This window comes from Cucurbita pepo, chromosome 12 (genome assembly GCF_057944985.1).
Source record: "Cucurbita pepo subsp. pepo isolate OVF chromosome 12, ASM5794498v1, whole genome shotgun sequence".
Lineage (NCBI taxonomy): Eukaryota > Viridiplantae > Streptophyta > Magnoliopsida > Cucurbitales > Cucurbitaceae > Cucurbita > Cucurbita pepo.
Window position 1 is genome coordinate 15,299,299 of NC_141809.1, and position 20,782 is coordinate 15,320,080.

Sequence of the window (20,782 nt, forward strand, 5' to 3'; positions counted from 1 at the left end):
TCGGATTTCTTCAAGAAAGTTTCAAAAACTTTGTCCCGCTTTTTGGGCACTGCAAAAGTGGGGATGGGATCTTTGTGAGTTTTAAATTGTTTATGATGAACTGTACCAAAATTTTGAATATTACTTTTTGATTTATCTAATAAAATGTTTGAATCTATAGATCAATTTTATAAACAAAAATTAATTTTTTTATTACCGTTTTCAAAAAATTAATTTTCGATTATTCATCCTATTTTGTGGAATTTTCAACTCATGTGTTAAGGAACTTGTTATTCATCGAGAGTTCTAATCTTAAACTTAATAGTTGAATTCAAATGGAGGGTTCTACGGTTTGTGATTTAGGGATTCACCCGTCCAAAGAACTCTAAATTTCAGACCATGGAAGTTTCACGTATCATTAGAGAACACTTCTGATATTATATCAACTTGTGTCCTTATTTGCTGGCTTGACATTGTGCTTATATTAACGTGCTGGTACTACCAATTCCGCATATATCTAACTAGATTGTGAACGTGTTGTAAAGCTCCCACATCATTGTTCTAACAAAAGTAACAACGTTTGATCTATTTCTACTTCATTTAGTATATAGTTCTGATATCAACAAACCTGCATGAATCAAAGTAGTCCGACAAATGAAGAACCATCAAGCAAAACAACTCGACTTCTCGTGAGAAAATGATTGCCTGTTCTAAGATCTACAAACCTATATGAACCTAAGATTAAAGATAGTATAGAGAATGTAGAACTACCATGCAAAACGAGTTCCCACTCCGTCGAGAAAACGATCAGTATGCCACCCTTTGGCCTGAAGTTCAGATACGAACGGAGTGAACACATCGTTCATCTTTTCGTAAGCCTCGAGCAACACGCTGGCAGTTGGCTCATGAGAAGGCCCTTTTATGTTTGCAGTATATGCAGCTACTAGCCATCCCCGTAATGCATCCTCGCCTGAGGCATCATGCTCCAACACCATGTCAACCCATTTGTGAGTTTGGTTCAAAACAAACTTCTCCTCGGGGAACATTTGTTTCATTTCAACAAGTTTTGATGGCTTAATAACCTCATGTAAAGCCCTTCCTACTTTTACACTTCCAGCATCCTCTATGAGTCTTCCAGGAAAAACAAGATCTTCATGGTACCTTAGGTCAGCGGGACTCGGTATCCTTCCCGACTTAACGAAATCAGCAACGATCATTGCCGTCCTCTGTGGATTCAATGTGTTTATTGGAGTTGCTCGCATTTGCTCTACAACGCAATAGACATGTACAATTGAAAGGAGAGGGGCTGCAACTAACTGCAAGGAATAGAAATTAAAACCAACTAAAAACGGTACTCACATCGAGTCGAATGTATCTCATGCTTGAACCAGATTTAGACAAATGATAAGCAAGATAAAAAAAGGTTAACAAACGAGCTCACCCCTAACAGATATTATCCATTTTAGCCCGTTACGTATTGTCATCAGCCTCACGATTTTAAAACGCGTCTACTAGGGAGAGGTTTCCACACCCTTATAAGGAATGTTTCATTCCCCTCTCCAACTGATATGGGATCTCAAAATCCACCCCCTTGGGGGCCAACGTCATTGTTGACACACCGCTTGATATCTGGCTCTGATACTATTTGTAACAGTCCAAGCCCACCGTTAGCAAATATTGTCCGCTTTAACCCGTTACGTAACACCGTCAGTTCACATTTGTACATTTTTCTCATGTCCATATTCAGTCATTTCCTCAACAACACAAAAAATACCATTCCCCTAGAGTTCAGGATCAGTGTCTACAATAAGCCTACCAAAAAATGCAGAAAACAGAGTAATATCACTCGATAATCATTGAAAAATGCATAAGTATCAGAGCCGGATATCAAGCCGTGTGAAAAATGCATAAATTTATCACCAGTTTATTTTTGTATCTTTTTATAACAGTGAAAAATGCATAAGAACATAGAGAAAAAATCAACTGACAGTGGAAATTCAAGGGAACCTACCTTTCCTTGTATTGATGAACAAATAGTTGACGCTAATTGTAGCCCAGCTCCGATTCCAACAACATTGAAGAGAGTGGAGATGGCTTCCCCTTTGGCAAAAAGGTCACTAAGATTGCCTTCTTTAGCAAATGAAGAATATATTGGTAATCTTGTTGCTCTTGCAGCAACTACAGCCATTCCCTAGCCAGCCCCAGAAAAAGCAGAAGAGAAATTCAAAATCACAAAATAAAGAACATTCTTGTACTCGGAAACTAGAACGGGCGAATACTGATAATACTTCAAACAATTTGCTGAAGAGAGAAGCAACTTAAACCTTTGCAAAGTTGCCTAGGCCGGCCATTTGAAGAAAAAGATGAGGGCATAAGGGAGAAATAACTTCCAAGCCAGCACCAAAGTCATAGAGGACATCAGCTACAGCATAAAATCCGATCGTTTTTTAGAAGCGATGGTCACTTGTCACTTAAGAAACCATAAGTGCACACACACACGATGCGACTCCAAGAAACAACATAATGTCTGTATGGAAATGCTATCTTAAAATGAATAACAAATTGATACAAAGATGCATACCTATAACTCTCCACCTTTTGGGCTCTGAATCCATTCTTGTACCTAAATTGCTGCATATGAGTTTGCCAACATGTTGCATCCCATCCTTTAAAACCTTCCAGGAAGAAAAAAGAAAGAGAGAAGTATATGTCACCAAGCATATGGATCCATAACAAACAATTGTTGAACTTACCCAACTAACAACAGTAGCCTGTGCCGCAGTTGGCCTCAAGCCTGCAGCAAACAGCAGTGACTGAACAGAATTAAGAACTTATATCAATGACCACCATTCTATCATTTGAAGCTGACAGGTAATTATCATATTACTAATGTTAAGAATTATTATGTAATCATAATGCAATACCAAAGATGGAAAGATTTGGATAAAAACCTGAGTTGACAGCACTGACAAAGCTGCACTAGTAACATGTTGCAATGCTCGAAATTGTGTATACCTCAAATATCCTTCATTGACACTGTCAAGTAAGACGGCAATAATCAAGTAGCTAACAAAAGACACTTGTTCATTTACTACTATAACTGTAACAGCTCAAGTCCACCGCTAGCAGACATTGTCTTCTTTGGACTTTTTCTTCCGGGTTTTCCCTCAAGGTTATAAAACGCGTCTGCTAGGGGGAGGTTTCCACACCCTTATAAAGAGTGCTTCATTCTCCTCCCCAACCGATGTGGAATCTCACAATAACTCTTTCAATTTATTATAAATACAACAATCCTCCACCTTACTTGACTGGTGGTGAGATTTATGCAAATCTTGGTGTAATTGTTTAGACTAGTGACAATAAATCATGCAGCTTACCTGTATGGATATCCTGAGGGAAAAAATGTATTGAGGAAGGAATCAACAACACGTTGAATTGCTGGTCTTGAGTCATCAATAATCTTCACCTATAGAGATCAATTTCTTTTTTATATTAGCATCCAATTTGAAGGTTACACAACTGGGAAAAAAAAAAAAAAAACCATTTCCTAATTTTAACTTCAAAACGATCATGGTTGAATCAGAAATTTTGTCATACGCTTCGAAATAATTTCCCTTCATCAATCACTCTTCATATTCTATTTTTCCAAAGCAAGAGTTTGGTCTTTTTAGGTATTTTCCTCTTCCAAATGCCTCTCAATGTAATTTTATTCAGAACTTAGGTTTGTTTTAAGAGAACGATCTACTTTAATCCGACCAATTTGAACAGGATTTCCTTTTTCTTTCCATATTTTTTTTTCTTTGGATAAGAAACTAAGCTTTCAGTGAAAAAAAAATGAAAGAATATACAATGGCAACAAATACCAAGCCCACAAAAAAATCCCTCAAGAACCTATAAGAACGGGCTCAAATCTGAAAGAAGAAGAATAAGATGATAATTACAAAAATCGACGAACAAACACTCACAAACAGGCTTTAGACCTCCCCCGCCAAAACCTCATTTAAAGATCTCTCTGCCCTCTAAAAATTCTATTGTTCCTCTCTAACCACATTTTCTTTCCTTTTAAAAAAGCAATTCAATGGTAAAAGAAACTCGAGTTTATGAGAAATTTTTGTCAGAGCATGTGTAAGGGGGTGGGTACCATTAGTTAGGTGGAAACAGTGAGTTAGTTATCATAAGGGTACCATTAAGAAGGGTCTTTTTGAACATTGAAGACTCTACGACAGGGTGTTTTAGAGTTTAGGTTCAGAGAGATGTGCTTTTCGTATGTATTTTTGTAAAGTGCACAAACTAAACCAAAGGCAGCAATATTTTTTTCTTCCCCGATGCCTAACGGTATAGATGTCGAGTCTCTTTTGGATAATTGTTCTGATCTAAATCCCATGCTCACTATTAGCTGATCCATTCATGCTAAAAAAAAGGCAGAGAAGCTAAGATCAACCTAGGTTTCAAAATCATGATTTGACACTGGCCCATTTGCATCATATAGAGCAGCAATGAGAACCAGAAGATTATATCACACGACACTCCATTGGCCATTCAATTTTATGATGCACTGAAGCCTGTTCACTCAATGAACCGCATAACCAAAGGCAAGCCACTAATCCTATAAACTTCTGATGGTAATTCATTCTATAATCATATTACTGATAGTAGTAGCTTAAGTGGATCAGCACCATATGATTGCACAAGTGGAAAATCACATCATGCCTAACGCCTCACGCCTCAGATTGTCTTTCAACTCCATATAAAACTATGAAGCATGGTACTAAACATCAAGCATATCCGGCTACCAAGATAGCCCACATTTACACTAAAAAAAGCAAGAACACCACGGAATTTCCATAAAGAAAAGTAGAATGAATGAAAATTTGGAATGAAATAACCAATGCCCAGAAAGCGAAAAACCATCAGTTATTTAAAACACAGCTCAGAAAACGTAAATGTCAGCTAAACCAGAAGCTCACAGAAAGTTGACCATCGGGTTGAAATTGGCAGCGGCGTGAGACAGACTCGGAGATTTCAATCCAGGAAACAGGACCAGAAGGCGATTTCTCTGCGTCCTTGCGCACGTTGAACTTGTTCTGCGTAGTGGAGGAGATTCAGAAGAAGATAGGAACTGGAATGATAATAAAATTGAAATGTACCAGGAAGTCCATGGAGGAAGACTCGCAATTTGCCTAATGACCGCTTCGTCCAGAGGTGAAAACGCCGCCGCGAGAATCGGAGTTGAAATCCACAATTGCCGCCGAATAAGGAAGTTTTATCTGTTTCTCCGAAGTGGCAGAGACGTTTGTTTCACTATTTTTATTTATTTATTTATTATTATTATTATGTTTTTTTAGTTTTTAAGACTATATTTAAAATGATAATGTTTATTTATTAGTTTAAATATATATATATATATATATATATATATATATATATATATATATATATATATATATTTTTTTTTTTTTTTTTTTTTTTTTTTTTTGTTCGTTCTATAATTTTTTTATAACCGTCCATCGACATTGTGGACACTTCCAAAATTTTCATAAAATCAGAGTTAAAATCTAGAAGTACGACATGTTCACGTTCGACTCAAATTAATTTTAAAATATATGAATCAACCGAACTTAAAAACTTCATTTATAGGAAATGTGATACGTGAGAGATAACACACTCATTCGTATGATATCTTTTCACTGATTCCAAAAATAACAAAGTTACGAGGGTTGATGTGAGATTCCATGTTGGTTGGAAAGGGGAACGAAACATTCTTTCAAGGATGTAAAAATATACTCTAGCAGATGCATTTTAAAGCCTTGAGAGAAAGTCTTTTAAAACCTTGAGTAGAAGCCTCGAAGGGAAAGTCCAAAGAGGGCAATATCTCCTCACGGTGGACCTGGGCTGTTACAATTGATATCCAAAGTGAAAAATATAGAATAAGAGAATCGCTCACATAGCTAATGATAGATTGAAGATCCGAGCTAATGATAGATTGAAGATCCGACCGTATCCCCTTCATTTATAATCTAAACAAGCATGATCAAACACAGATAAATAGCTACACTTCCCTACGTTGGCCTCCGTAAGGATGAGCCGAGTCCGTGGATTTCTGTAGATGCTGCCATTAGAGGCTTCATTTATAGCATTCACAACGCCGAGTCCTGATCATCGTCATAGTCAAAATCTTGCTCGCTTGATTGTCTCATTCTCTTTGCATCCCTCGGGGTCGGTCTTCCCTTTTTGGGTTTCCCTCTGCACATGAAATGCAGAAATTCATGTACAAACTATCTGAAGATAAATTCATGTACAAACTATCTGAAGATAAAGCACCTTCAAAGCTTTACAAAGTAAGATAGTTACAGGGTTCAGAGAAGTTATTTCCTTTTCCTCTTTTATCTGTGGTTGTTCATTGTTAAATGGTGTTTTATGTTGCAGAAGTTTAAAGCAAAATTATCGAAGGAAGGAGAAAATTGGCAGAATACTAACTGTCCATTGGAATATATGCCACCGCCTTTAGATCTGCCGGGACCTAAGTCGGATCTCCCATCTGCAACAAGGTTCACAAAAGAAGACGATAAAATTTAATCATAAAAAATCAGAAGAATTTATCTTAGCGTTAAGACTCACCATCACGTCCAGCTGCAAGCTCTTCAGCCTGAAAATTAAAGTGAAAAAGAATGGTAGAATATGAAATCAAGAGCAAATTTGTAACCACTCAAGCTCACTCCTAGTAGATATTGTCCAATTTAGCCCGTTACGTATCGCCGTCAGTCTCACGGTTTTAAAATGCGTCTATTAAGGAGAGGTTTCCACACCCTTATGAGAATGTTTCGTTCCCCTCTCCAACCAATGTGGGATCTCACAATCCACCCTTTTTGGGGGTCCAGCGTCCTCGCTGGCACACCGTCCGGTGTTTGACTCTGATATCATTTGTAACAGCTCAAAGCCCACCGCTAACATATATTGTTTGTTTTGGCCTGTTACGTATTGTAGTCAGTCTCACGGTTTTAAAACGCATCTACTAGAGAGAGGTTTCCACACCCTTATAAGAAATGTTTCATTCTCATCTCTAATCAACGTGGGATCTCACAAAACTATACTAGAAACTATGGGGGAGAGGAAGAAAGGTTATGACAGTGGGAGGTCGTAACATACGAGAAAAGGGGAAATTAAAGTACTCGGCCTGAAGTACAAATACCCTAAACACATAATTACATAAAACATTAATTTTTCCTTTGAAGAAAGTACAATAAAAAAGTACCATGATAATCTCTATAAGCGAAAAGTGAAGAATCCAATTTAGTCCAAAAAATTGTAGAACCAAATACCAAAAGTTTCTAGAATACAAATATAAAGGCAAATGGCTAATGCTTCAGATCCTAGATAGCAAAGCATACACTAAAATGGATCCAACATCGATCTGGGATATCTTATTAGCCCCAAACTTAAGACCTTATACCAAATAGGATGTCCTTGTCTTAGCCCTCTAGATGCATTTATCATTTGTACATAAAATTTATTAAAAGCTAGTTTACATTTGTTTTACATGAAAAATTATATCTCTTGTATCACACAACTAAATTTCCACTTCAGACACAGGTTAAGAATCGAAGTACATACAGCAGGGGAGGTAACAGAAGACAGTGAGAAGAGCCTATCTTCAAGCTGAAACTTCCTAGACCGCTTTAAACTGCATCCACAAGTATTCATAAACTTTACCTCACTTACTTTTTTTTTTTTTTTTTATTTAAAAAAATAGCCTCGGAATGACTTTACAATAAAAAGGGGAAACCTTTTGTAAAAATAATGAACATTAAATGACCACCACAGCCCAAATCTCCTCTTAAGAACTGAAGTGTCACTTTTACAACTTATGAACTAAACGGAAATTAATTTAGAACTTAAATTAAAACTTCAGAGACCAAAAGTGTGATTTTTTCTAAATTATATTTCAATTGGAAAGAGAGTATTTTATTGATCCCATTTCTAAATTAAAACTCAGTAAACGTAAATCTTCATGTGTTAAGACAGGTAACATGCATGAATAACGAGAACTAATATGAATAATATTATAGACACTCCATACAGAGCAGTACTCTTAGATGCAGACAGGAATCCTTCAAAACCTTTCAATACATTCCCACATTGGCTTGGATCCTGTAGGTAATTAGTCTCCATGTCATAAACCTGCATATATTACCGGATATAAGTATTAAAATTAGATGGAAGTAAAACCAAAGAAGCAATCCTATTAGTTTTCTTAGAATACAACACTGCTTGTTTTGTTAACGAGGTAAGCTATTGTACTTTAACTTCTCATGAAAGAAGGATGTAAACTTATTGTAACTTTACAAATAATAATATCAACAAAAAAGTCTCTATTTCTTGTTCAAAAATTAGAAGGGAAGTGAAAATTACTTCCTACACTGGAAAAAAAAAGTGTTGGGAGAACGCTTTTTAAGACCTTTGATATTCCACAGGTATTTGATAGAACATAAAAGTTGAATACTCGCCCGCCGCTAACTGGAGTAAGGCTTAAAAGTAAAGCTAGGTTGTTGGTAGCTAATGCAGTGAAACTACTCTTTAGCGTATGTGGTATGCCAAAGAATCTTTCATAGAACAATTGTGACAGTGAATCCAGAACAAGTGACGCAAGATTTCATAGAACAAGTGGCAAAAAACGTAACAACTATAAAAGCGTAGGAACCCAACTAGAATCGAAACAAAAATCCTCTAAAAGACACTGTCGAGTTCATATTCATAAATCAGAAGAACAGAAATTCCAAAACTCTTGTCAAGGAATCAAAGCAAACCTGTTTCTCAATACTCCGAAGCTCGTCGTGGAGCTTTGCTCTCCTGGTAAGAAGACCAGCAAGCATTGCAGACGGATTTGTGGCTGTCTTTTGACCTGAAGCACATTTTTCCGTAATCTAAGAGAGTGAACGAAGCAATTGATCAACAAATTCAAATTGAGAAGAAAATGCAAAATTGGAAAGGAATTCAACAACGGTTACCTTCAGCTTCCATAATCTCGCGGGAAACCTGGAAGCCCTAAAAGATAAATGGGGCAAATTTTTATCGACGCCGGGAATCTACGTTCCGTTTCTCACTTCTTAATTATTAGTAAACATTTTTTAAATAACAAGGTCAAATTATATTTATTTCCCCCTAATTTTTTTAATTATAAAAAAAAAAAAAAAAAAAAAAAAAAAAAAAAAATTCTCTCTTTCACATCTCTTGCAAAGAATTCTAGATGCCAAAGACAACATGTCGGTAGGATTCAAACAAATTAGCTTATCCGAAAAAAACACTGTTCGTTAGAAGATTTATCTCGTGCCTGGTATTGCACAGTTCCACCTTGCAAAAATCTCGATTCATTCTATCGAAGCTCGTCTAGCATTGGATTCGTCATGGTAGAGAAGAAAAACGGTGTACGGTCACGTGAAATGATCCATTTGCCCCAAAATGATCTAGTCCAACAAGGAAACCTCAAATCATCGAGTCGAATTTTCTAATCGTTCTTTAGAATTGTTTGAACATAGGCTTGAAACAAAGCCTAGCTTCGATAAATAAGTATTTTGCCTTGGGATAGTCGATATAATCGGCATATATAGTTTATAGCCGTCAGTTTAAACTCAGTTCATAATTTACACTTCCTGTTTTCAAACATTAGCTAAAATTTCATTTAGCCATACCATTTTATGAGCCAACTATTTGATACAATACAATACAAGTTGTGTTTTCACAAACCTAGCTTCTTTGGTCTTAGATAAGTTCCAGAACCTTGACGTAAACCAGGCATAGAAACTTGTTGCTGCTGCTGTCTCCTCTTCTCCCTTTCCTTCTCCTTGTTTTCTCTCTCGGACTCGACTTGAATCTTTCTTAACGACTCCATTTCTTCTTCCATGGCTGTTTTCGATTCTTTTTGCCTTTTCTTATGCTCCAAGAGCGATGTATCTGACTCCTTGACGGAGAAGAACATCGGTCCAAGTTCAGCCAACCATTGAGGCTCGACTGCAGTTGCACACTGCATATACTCCTTTGTCGTCAAAATCAGTTCGTGATACACGACGTGGTCGGGAGTACATCCCATGCCATACAGAGCACTGCTTGGATGAAGATGGCATGGCATCCCATTCCTGCAGTTCACATATTCTCCCACACCCTTCAGTCTAGCTGCATTGTGAAAATAAGCAGAGCAGATAGCTTTTCTCACGAGATCCGTATCGGGCCAACAGGATGTCAGAGGTATTTTTAGAGTCTTCAAAATGTCTAACAACTGCGACCGCACCTCTCGAGCCTTTCGTAGCCCTTTGACGTGCAAGAAATGGTCATTGCACCAATCCCCCCTGTACTGGTGTTGTTTCCATTGCTGATAAACATTATACAGCGTTAAATGGTCGGATTCTGGTATGAAAAACCTTTCCCTTGCAGCATCACTCTCCTCGACTCGATCTTTGGGTCGGAAAAACACTGATGGTACTGAAAGCATTGAAACAATCGTCAGTACCTCATCGAGGCACCCGAGCTGTTCGCCCATCAAAAGCATTTTGGCCAGTGGGGGATCTAGGGGGAACTCAACCATCTTCCACCCAAGTTCAGTCAACCCTCCTACATTGTTAAGAGCCCCCAATACCCACAACTGGTACATAGAGTTAAGAATGTTATCTTGTGGTGGTGGATCCATGAAGTCAAAATCCAGTAAGTTCTCAACTTTAAGAGATTTAAGCAGCAAAACAACATTCCCCAGGTTGGTTCTTTGGATCTCTGGCACAGGACTTGGCAACATTTCGTTTAAGTACGCACTTTCTGTGTACAAACGGTAGCAAGTACCAGGTCCAGTTCTACCGGCACGTCCAGCACGCTGATCAGCAGCAGCACGACTTACTGGAAATACTTGTAGTGCATCCATACCCATTCTAGGGTTATACACTTTCATTTTACCATAACCAGTGTCAATAACGTAAAATATTCCATCAACAGTCAAGGAAGTCTCGGCAATATTGGTGGCAACAATGCATTTACGAGCGCCATCTTCAGCTTTCTGGAATATCTTCGCTTGCAAGTCGGCTGGCAGCTGCGAATATATGGGAAGTATCAAAAGTTTGGGCACCCCCTTTTTTGTGGTTGAAATGAGCTGTTCGATACGCTCTGCAAGGGCAAAACAGGCTGCCTCGATCTCGTCTTGGCCAGTCATGAAGATAAGAATGTCACCAGGAGGGCTTGTGATATGGATGGTCATAGCCTGCTTTACGGCTGCTTCGACGTAATCTTCACATGGAGTTTTGCTGTACAAAGTATTCACAGGAAATGTTCTCCCAGGGATGTGAAAAATGGGGACACTGCAAATATTTTTTGTGCATTAGTTATAAGAGGCATATCAACCCAGATATACACACATGGATAAACAAAAAATAAAAAACTAAATCAAAAGTACCTTCCAAAAAAGTTCGAAAACTTTTGAGCATTAAGAGTTGCAGATGTCACGATAAGCTTGAAATCACGACGTTGGGCAACCACCTTTTTCAAGATCCCGAAGAGGACGTCCGTGCTAAGTGACCTCTCATGTGCTTCATCCATTACAATTACACTGAAAGAAAATGATAAAAGTCAACAAAAAAAGAACATTTTCCTCCCCGAAATAGAAAACAAATCTGAACATGGCATACCGGTACTTTTCGAGATCAGAATCTTTGAGAGTTTCACGCAGAAGAACTCCATCAGTCATATACTGAAACAATATGAGGACAGGTTATTCACAACTAGCATTATCAAACATGAACCTTATAATCATATGGGTAATGAATAGAATGCCATTCATCCTTGAACCCATCTCAACTCAACTGTGGTTGAGATATGCCATCATATAATAACTAGAGACAAAAAAAAAAGAACAAAAAAAATAAAAAATAAAACTAGCCGTGGAAGATCTCATAGAATGAAGAGTGATACACGTTCTGAGAAGATGTATTCACCTTAATAATAGTTGTCGGCCCAGTTACATCCTCGAATCGAATGGCATAACCTACTTTATCACCCAACTCACACTCCATCTCTTCGCTGACTCTTTTGGCTACACTCATAGCTGCCACACGCCTTGGTTGGGTGCAACCAATGATACCATTTGTGGTATAACCATCCTCAAATAGATACTGTCAAAGTATGTTGGTGTTAAAAGAGGTAACCTAATAAACTATTTAAGGGTGAAAAGGTAGTTAATGATGAATAAACCTGAGTTAATTGTGTGGTCTTTCCTGAACCAGTTTCTCCAACGACCACAATCACTTGATTTTCACGGATAACCTACAAAAGACATTAGTTCAATCCATTAAAAAAAGTTGAAAATAATCCAACAACAGTCTTCTGCCCCAACACAAGATGATAAGAATCCACAAACAATTTTATTTGTGTATTTCTAGATACAATTTGTCAGCACAATCACTAAAGAAAATATCTATTGATGATCAAAAGAAGGATGACAATTTACCACCTAATTCAAACATTTGAGAAGTCTTCTTTTTTTTTTTTAAATAAAAAGACCAACTTTCATTGAAGAAAAAAAAAATGCAAGAATACTAAGGGCAAGGACAAAACAAAGCTCACAAAAGAGAGCAACCCTAGAAAAAGAGGTTTCAATCAAGTAAAATATAACTTTCTCTAGACCCTATCCAAGATATTCCAGCCAAGTTTGAAGATTTTTATTACCCTAACTATAAACTACAAATGGGAAAGAACTAAAATAACGAGATGAAGTAATGAAGGAGAACAAACAGAAGGAAAATAATTATAACCTGTAGCAGATCATCTCTGACTGAATATATAGGAAGATATTGTCTTTGTTGTGCTAAGGTATTTGACTTAGCAAAGTCACTCACTGCTTCCCCCTTCTTCATGTGCTGCGCAAACTTCGCATCTTCCTTGAAATTGACCTCACCTTCATCACCTACTGCTGCAGTATCTGCATCTATCTATCATATTAAAAAAAAAAAAAAAATACATTAAGAACCATTATGAAAAGGGCACCAAAAGACATCATCTTTATCTTGCAAAGAATCACACAAACCTGCTCTGCTGTTTTTTCAACACCAAGGATATCACCAAGTTTGGAGCCTGCAAGCTCCCAAAAGCGTTGTCGTGACTTGTTCATGTTTTGTTTCTCATGAATTTCCCTGACCAACGCAGATCCTTTGCGCGATATTATAGCCATATCTGATGTAGCATCTTTTATTGGCATTATTGGTTCGGCTTGTTTGGTAAAAACAACTCTTCCATCAAGGAAAGGAGGCTTTGTATCTGTCACAAAATGCAACAACTTTAGCTTCAACTCAGCCAACATAACGTTACAGTTATCACATACATGAAAGAATACTTCTTACCGTGGACAAGAAGAATGACTTTTTTCTCTTCCTCATCATCAAAGTCAGTCTGCACCTCAGTACCCCTAACAGCTCCAGATCTCAAAAGTTGTCGGTCTTCCCATTGTGCATTATCTGCAGTGAGCTGAGACAGCTTTTTGCTCTGAGAAAGGGTCATCTTGGTTCCATCTCGACGGACCTGCATCATAGATCATGTTAACTCACTTTCATAAAATTTTAATTTTTTCAACAAGAAATGGAGAACGATATATGTTGAAAGAGGATCAAACCAAGGAACATCTAAACAATTCCTTAAATTTTCTCCATTACCATATTCACAGGATGGAAACTGTTCTAAAGAACGCGCAGTAGATGCTGATTTGAAACTAAAGAGCTTTTAAATAGACAAGGGACAGAGAACTGAACCAACCAAGCTATATTTGGAGTATACAGATATTGAAATAAACATGGACAACATGGCAATTCTTTTGGAGTTCTTGATAGATCTAATAAAAAAAACTAGAATATAAACAATGTGTATTGATAAACATAATAGTCATATAAAAGTATAAAAAAAAACCCGGCAATTGCCACTTGAACAAAAATTCTCAGAGGATATTTGTAACATAACTATAATTATGATTAAAAGGATTAACTTAACTATAAATTTGTCTTCAATGTTTCAAGTCACATTGGTAAAAATAGTAATTAAATCAAATTGTCATAACTCGACCATTTATATTTTTGAAGATGAAACCAATCAATATTAGCCCTCAAATTCTTACACAAGGCGTAAAGATTTTAAGCCTCAGTGCGTTTTCACCCAAATGTAAGCCCCTTATGCTCCAACGAAGGCATAAGCCTCGAGGCTAAAGCTAAAGCCCTGCCACGAGTCAAGCTTCAAGGCATAAGCCTCATTGGATAAAAGAAGATGGGATTTTATGATAAACCCAAGCCTCAATTAAAAAATTTAATTCAATAGCAACTTGCAGCAGACGAAGTAGATGACACTTAAAACTAATAAAGAATTTCTCAACTACAGCCCTTTATGCAGAGAAGTTACCAATGGTGTTGATAGAAGTTGAATTATAAAGCATGTAACACACATCAATCTAGAAAAATAAATTGAACGTGTTGAACATACCAATCTTTTGGCCAGCTCAGCTTCTTTCTTCTGGAAGGCAGCATCATCTCCAAAGTAAAATGATGAGCTATCAGCATCGAACATTGTATTACCTTCATCTCTATCATACCTATGCAAATGAAATTAACAATGGTCATAGGTTTAGAAAAGTACTAAGCTGGTACAAGAGAAAATCCAAAAAAAAAAAAAAAAAAAAAAAAAAAAAAAAAAAAAAAGAAAAAAGGAGTAGATGGGTTCATAAACAATTTAAAATAGAAACTCAAAATATTTGAGACAACTAACAAAGTTACCAAATTTACTTTACAATATCCCAACTCATCTAAATACTTCTATGTTCGCATTTTAACATAGATATGTGATTAGTTTGGTCATCTTAGTAAAACATAAACGCTAAGACATGGATGGCAATCGGTTGTGGATATGTTAAATTACCAAGCCCGATCAGAGTTGTACTCCATCTCCTGGCGCATGTTCTCACTGATCTCATACTTTGTTCCATTTATCTCAGACTTGTCTGTCTGATAATCCTGAAAATGGTACCAAAAACACACTCGTTAATAGTAATGCACAGGAATCGTGTCAAATAGGCAAAACTCTAACTAATTAGGCTTAAAACAATGTACATATTATCCAAGAACTACATCAAAAAGTAAGTCAATAAGTTGGCTACAAAAATTAAAAAATGTATACAAAGCTTCGTAATCTAACCACAATGCAATACCTCAGAGGAAGGTGAACTTCGCGATGAAAATGTAAGATTATGAGATTTAGAATGATAACTTGAACTGGATGATTTTATTGACGATCCAGAGGCACGTACTGGAACTGGAGAAGGAGAGATATGATCCCAAGGTGAAGCAGAAGAACCTGTACAATATGCATTTTGATTAGAGCAGATGCATAAAATTAAAATGGGAATGTTAATAATACCACCATCATGTATAATCCAATGGAATCCACATGAATTTTTTTCCCAATAAGATTTAGCTTACCAGTAGAGTTAGGAGTGTTCCCACCCAACCATGGAGAAACTAACCGAGCATCTGGTGAGGCACCAACATACATTGGGGATCGTGAAGGTTGATGGTGCCTACTAGAGCTGGAGCGGCCATCCCTACGTGGTGTTTCTTCCCATTCCCATCTACCATCATCCCAATCAGATCTACCTAAAATAACCGTATGATGTTATCATGTAATAAGCAAACATCACTTTATGAAAGTTTCTTATAAGAACTTAAATATTCAAGTCGAGATTCTGTACAATGATAAAATCAAAACTGTCAGACTCGTAAGAATTATTCAAACATCATGCAAAAACCAGATATGTTCGAAATAACTTCATCTTATAAGCAATAAATTTAGACGTTGAACATGAAAAACCCAATTGCAAGAAAAGAAAAATCCATTATAACATCGCTCCAAATTAGTTGTTTAATATTTCCTATCAGTGCAGGGCAGTTATGAATCCACGATTGTCTTAGTGAGATGGTCTTAACGAGAGGAAGGTAACAGGACAGATAATGATTAGATTGATGATAGAAGATGAACATCTGTTTACAAAATCAACAGAGAAAAAGTAGAAAATCAAGAAGCTGGTAAAAATAAATAAAAAGAGTCGGACATAAAGAGAGAGAAATCTAATAGTAGATAAATTCTATTTTTTATAAAAAAACAATCAAGTATTAAAGGAAAAAGGGGCAGGATCAACGACACCTCCTCCCAAAAATAGTGTATCATAAGGGCTGTCCAATCTCAGTTAGATGCATAATAAAAACTAGAGGTAGATTTCCTGTAACTCTAGATGCATACTTCGCATATGCAGACTACCACATTGAGCTTCTCTTTCTCCTCAAGTAACAATCATCTATGAACTGGGCTCTTTTAGTGTAATGGAATACTGTAAAATCTGCCTAAAAATGAAACATAAAGAGTATGCAAAAAGTTGGCTTATAACTACCAAAACCTAAGCAATATCAAACAAAGATTGTGAAGTGATTGACGGCTTGGATGGAGCATATCAATACTGGAAGATTGCGACAAGAAGAAATTTGAGGGCAATATAAGAGAGTTAAATTCACTACTATACTGGAACTTATTTGTAATCAGGAAGAATTAAAGCGTTTGGATCTTGATCCATCTTCCAATTCTTGAACAATAAGTGGTTTGCTTGCTATCACTTTTTGTATTCACTCTCAAGTAAAGACACTCCATAATTCTTTCTTTGGTATTCAAAGCACAGTACAAAGTTTGTGGAAGTCCAAAGCCCAGTTCAAAGTTTCTTTTCAAAGTCTTGCACCCATCTCTGAGTGTTCTCTGTATAAAGGCAAGTGAAGACCATGGTTGTGTTTTCTTCCATAATTCTTATTTTAAAAAGTACTCCCAATTTTTGTTACAACAATTTAATATTTCATGGGTATTCAATAATAGTTCGTGCAAACTTCTTTGTAAGTTTGTCTTGGGGATTTTTTGTACTCCTAAAAGGATTTTGTAACCTGAACACTCTTATAACTTTTTAATATGAATTAATGAAAAGTTCGTTGCCTGTTAAAAGAAAAAAAGTACCAAACAAATTAAGAGCCATTTACCAGTAACCAAGAAGACAATTTACTAAACAGTACAGCCATTTAACAATATAGTACACAAGAGAAAAATAATTCACACCTGGAGTTCTTCGTGAACTTTCATATCTACTTCTTTTTCTTTCATGTTCCCTGCCGTAGTCCTTTTGGTACCGGGATCTCCCATAATAAGGCTCATCACCATCATAATTGTGCCCATGTCTTGCCCGCCTGTTATTGCTTCTACCATCATTGTCAAAATCTTTTCTCTCTCTATCATGACTATCATAGTCTTGTCTAGGGCTCCTATACCTGCTCATATGAGCGCTTTTGGATGACATAGTTATAACCTTCAAAACAGAATAAGAGCAATAATACATGAGAGACTAAATGAACCAGAAAATGCAAGCATGCCCGAAAGAATATAGTTTTCTAACAAAAATCTCAAAACCAACGTGAAGAAACAGATTGCCGAAGGAAGTTAACGGAAGTTAGTTTCCTATCAATACACATACACATAACATACCTACTTACATACAAATATATATAATAATTATCATTCTAAGAGTTTTAATACATCAGAACAGTGTTCTCTCCGAATGTTCATGACTGTACAGACATTAATATCATGTTTCACTGATGATAATATTGAATTTAGAATAAGGTTAAATTGTTAACTTCAGGATTCAGCAAAAAGCAACCAAAATGAAAAATGAACTTACACTAGAATCTGAAGTTTCACTAGAGTTATGATGCTTAAATGAATCTCCAGCTATTTCTTCTTGAACTGAAGGAGTACCTGGAGGATGGAAAATGAAAACCAACGAAACATTTTTACGTGGATTACATTTCAGTGGGAAACTAAAGAAAACAAAAAGGTCAACGTTCATATCATGGAATAAGTTAAGCTGATAAACATGTCAATTGTAAACTCTGAGGTAAACAGGCATGAATAAGCAAACTAAACTCTTTTTTCTTTTTTTTCACTTAATCTAAGAAATGACTTCAGTTAAACCACAGACAGAGAGAAAGAGAGGGCATCCACACAACTCAAGCCAGATAGAGATCACAAAGACTTCCAATTGGCAACTATGGAGAACAACCACAAAAATGCTCATCTAAAAGCCACTTCAAGAGGCGCAACTAATCAAATATATAAAAACATATCCATCCCTCCCAATGCCCTCAAATATTCTCCCGTTCCTCATCAGTCTAAATTTTACAAATGGGTATGGGACCAAGGCGATGTTCAACCAAAGGAGAGATGACTTTTCTCCTAAAGAAAAGAAAACTAAATATATGTTCCATTCCGATTCCTGGGGGAACATCACAGGATTGATCACATAACATTTCCCTTCAAACAATTTACACCTACATTGTAATGACAATATATAAGTTTTTTGTACGTAGCTTCATGGGAGGGGCAATCTCTACCCCTGCCCTCAGTTCTTTTCTTTTTTCTTCAAGTCCACATTTTTTCTAACAAAATATATATATTATACCTAGAGTTGTAAGTAGAAAAAGAAAAGGAAAAAAGAAACTTAGCATGATAGAAACTTTCAAGGGAAAAGTACCTTCATATGAATCATTGGAAGCTATTTCCCGATAATTCCGATTTTTAACAGAATGATTATGTGAAATAGATTCTTTTCCCGAATCAATGACACCAGATGATTCAAGTGTCTCCTCTTCCTCCATTGACGAAACAAAAGAAGCAATACTTTGCTTGGGGATTTTGAATCCATTATCATTAGATCCTCCCCGTTTTGCATTTGCAAGTACATCGAGGCCTGAACATCAAAAAATAAATAAATATCTCAAACAGAATTCTTCATAATGTCAAGGTGAATATAACAGAGAAAAAAACCTTTCTTCTGAGCACAAAAGTTCCTAAACCCTCAACACCCGGATCTCAATGGGATCTTGAATTATTACCCAGGGGAAGCCAAGGTAAGACAATAGGAGATAAGAGATCTCCCACCTACTAAGTACCAGCTATGCGCACCTAACTAGCGTAGTTTAGCCAACCCCTGGACATATTTATCTTAATTTTAAGACTTGAAATGGACTCAAAGACATTCAAAATAGGGTAGAGAAAACAAATACTCATGAAGAATATTTGGAATCTCATTGTTCTTGTGGTTTCTTCCTAGAGGTTTTCATCCAATCTTATCTAATGTTTATTAATATGGACAAGAACCACTAATCCCTACCATAATCGAAAATCTCTCAAATTTAGGTCCAAAACCTATCCATTTAAAATTATAGAATGTTGTCCTCCGTTATCTTGAATGCTTATTCAGTTTAAGAGATAAAACAAATACAAATGCATGTCAATAATAGTCGCACCTAGATGAGATCTTCTCTCAGGAGGTCTAAACACCGGTCTGTCCTTTCCAGGAACTGACAATCCCCCTTCAGTATTATTCTCTGGTTCCAGCAATAGTGTTGTTTTCTCTATGTCAATAACTCCACCATCTCCTCCTTGCGTCTGACCATTGAAAAAAGCATAACCAAAAGTTACTAAATGCAAAAGGAAAAAAGGGGGGAATGTAGAAATTTGACGTAAAAGATATCAAATATATTGGAACGACATGTTGCAAACACGACAATATAAACACTTCAGGTACAATTGAATTCCACGCTGACCTTCATTAGACAGCAAAAGTTTCAAACTTCAGTTCACGAGGCGCCTCCCTCTTTGTAAAGAATAAGCAAGCAAGATTTAATCTGGAAAAATCAAACCCGCTACAAAATTAGCCATAGCAAACAGAAATACCGATACCCATTATCCCAGTTTAAAGAGAACAAAAGCCATATTGATTCTAAAGCACCAAGAAACCTCCAGTATGTTAGAAAATCAGTTAATAAAAGACAGCCACTTCAAAACAAAGCCGAAGGAAGACACAAGAAGCAGCAAAAGAAGTTGCACTGCCCTTTACTAAATTGTAACGAAATAAACGAAAATTAGATATCATCAATCAATCAGATAAAGAAAATGAAAACCCCCAGAAAGAAAAAGCTTCGGGAACTGAAGTTTGACTGACCTTAGAGTAGCAAATAAGATTTGGGATTTGAACGATAGAAGAGGAGGGAAATTGTGGCGATGGTGGGGAAGAGAGTCCTTCGGCGATCTGCTGTGGAGAACAGGAATTTAGATGTTCGTTCTTTTCCTCTATAATTAATAGAAACTTGAGGGGCTGCTGTCAACATAACCGACTTTAGCTTAATAAAAGAAAAACATTAATATGCCAAGATAATTGAGAATTCTTTTCGTTCAAATCTATAATGAATATTCTTTTCTAACAGAAAAATCTATAACCAATAATATAACGAAGGGGGTATACGCGGGTTGGGTTGAGGGGTTTTTTCTTGGCCCAACCTGAAACAGACACCCGAAAAAACTGAAGGGGCTGTACAGGAAGTGGTTAGCTGCTCAGTGTGCTTGTTGAATTTGCTTGCCGAGTAGGATTGAGCTGCTGAATTGGAGGCGATTCCTCGACGGCTTCAACTGTTCTTTCGCTGCTATTGGAAATTCATTGCTTCGCCAAAGGTGATAAAAAGAACAGATCAGAATACAGACTACACACCGCACACCTGACTGGAACGTGGGCGTCCACGATGAGCGTTGGGCGACCACGGTGAGCGTTGGGCGACGGCGACGGCGACGTGTTGGTGGAGACTGGAGATTGGAATAACAGTGGAAGCGCTGTGCAGGCGAGGAATCGTGGATTTGGACGACCGCTAGGGCTGCA

At 36.8% G+C, this 20,782-nt stretch overlaps 3 protein-coding genes across 8 annotated transcripts; all 3 read right to left on the minus strand.

Moving 5' to 3' along the window:
• Positions 1-535: 535 nt before the first annotated feature.
• Positions 536-5,284, minus strand: RUS2 (root UVB sensitive protein (Protein of unknown function, DUF647)). The gene is made up of 9 exons (XM_023691920.2): positions 5,127-5,284; positions 4,947-5,063; positions 3,357-3,445; positions 2,931-3,015; positions 2,733-2,792; positions 2,561-2,654; positions 2,304-2,401; positions 1,991-2,170; positions 536-1,295 (listed from the first exon to the last, which is right to left on the minus strand). Exons 1-9 carry the CDS (start codon positions 5,136-5,138, stop codon positions 747-749), a joined length of 1,284 nt encoding a protein of 427 aa, XP_023547688.1. The 5' UTR covers positions 5,139-5,284; the 3' UTR covers positions 536-746.
• Positions 5,285-5,900: 616 nt separating this feature from the next.
• Positions 5,901-9,127, minus strand: LOC111806372 (uncharacterized). 2 transcript variants are annotated; one of them, XM_087128769.1, is made up of 7 exons: positions 8,985-9,127; positions 8,784-8,878; positions 8,057-8,157; positions 7,591-7,660; positions 6,598-6,625; positions 6,457-6,517; positions 5,901-6,222 (listed from the first exon to the last, which is right to left on the minus strand). In XM_087128769.1, the coding sequence occupies exons 1-7, from the start codon at positions 8,995-8,997 to the stop codon at positions 6,117-6,119; spliced, it is 474 nt and encodes a 157-aa protein (XP_086984895.1). In that variant the 5' UTR covers positions 8,998-9,127; the 3' UTR covers positions 5,901-6,116. The 2 variants fall into 2 exon arrangements, with proteins under 2 accessions (XP_086984895.1, XP_086984896.1); XM_087128770.1 differs by having other exon boundaries at positions 8,784-8,900; positions 8,985-9,103.
• A 371-nt stretch (positions 9,128-9,498) lies between these two features.
• EMB3011 (RNA helicase family protein) lies at positions 9,499-20,782 on the minus strand. Of its 5 annotated transcripts, none has more exons than XM_023692151.2 (19): positions 20,410-20,782; positions 20,075-20,161; positions 19,677-19,757; positions 19,377-19,518; positions 18,602-18,817; positions 17,750-17,826; positions 17,131-17,377; positions 15,462-15,635; positions 15,191-15,336; positions 14,902-14,996; positions 14,470-14,578; positions 13,347-13,524; positions 13,034-13,263; positions 12,762-12,938; positions 12,202-12,273; positions 11,946-12,122; positions 11,640-11,701; positions 11,408-11,560; positions 9,499-11,312 (listed from the first exon to the last, which is right to left on the minus strand). In XM_023692151.2, exons 3-19 carry the CDS (start codon positions 19,680-19,682, stop codon positions 9,713-9,715), a joined length of 3,861 nt encoding a protein of 1,286 aa, XP_023547919.2. In that variant the 5' UTR covers positions 19,683-19,757; positions 20,075-20,161; positions 20,410-20,782; the 3' UTR covers positions 9,499-9,712. The 5 variants fall into 5 exon arrangements, with proteins under 5 accessions (XP_023547919.2, XP_023547920.2, XP_023547917.2 ...); XM_023692152.2 differs by having other exon boundaries at positions 20,075-20,164; XM_023692149.2 differs by having other exon boundaries at positions 20,075-20,227.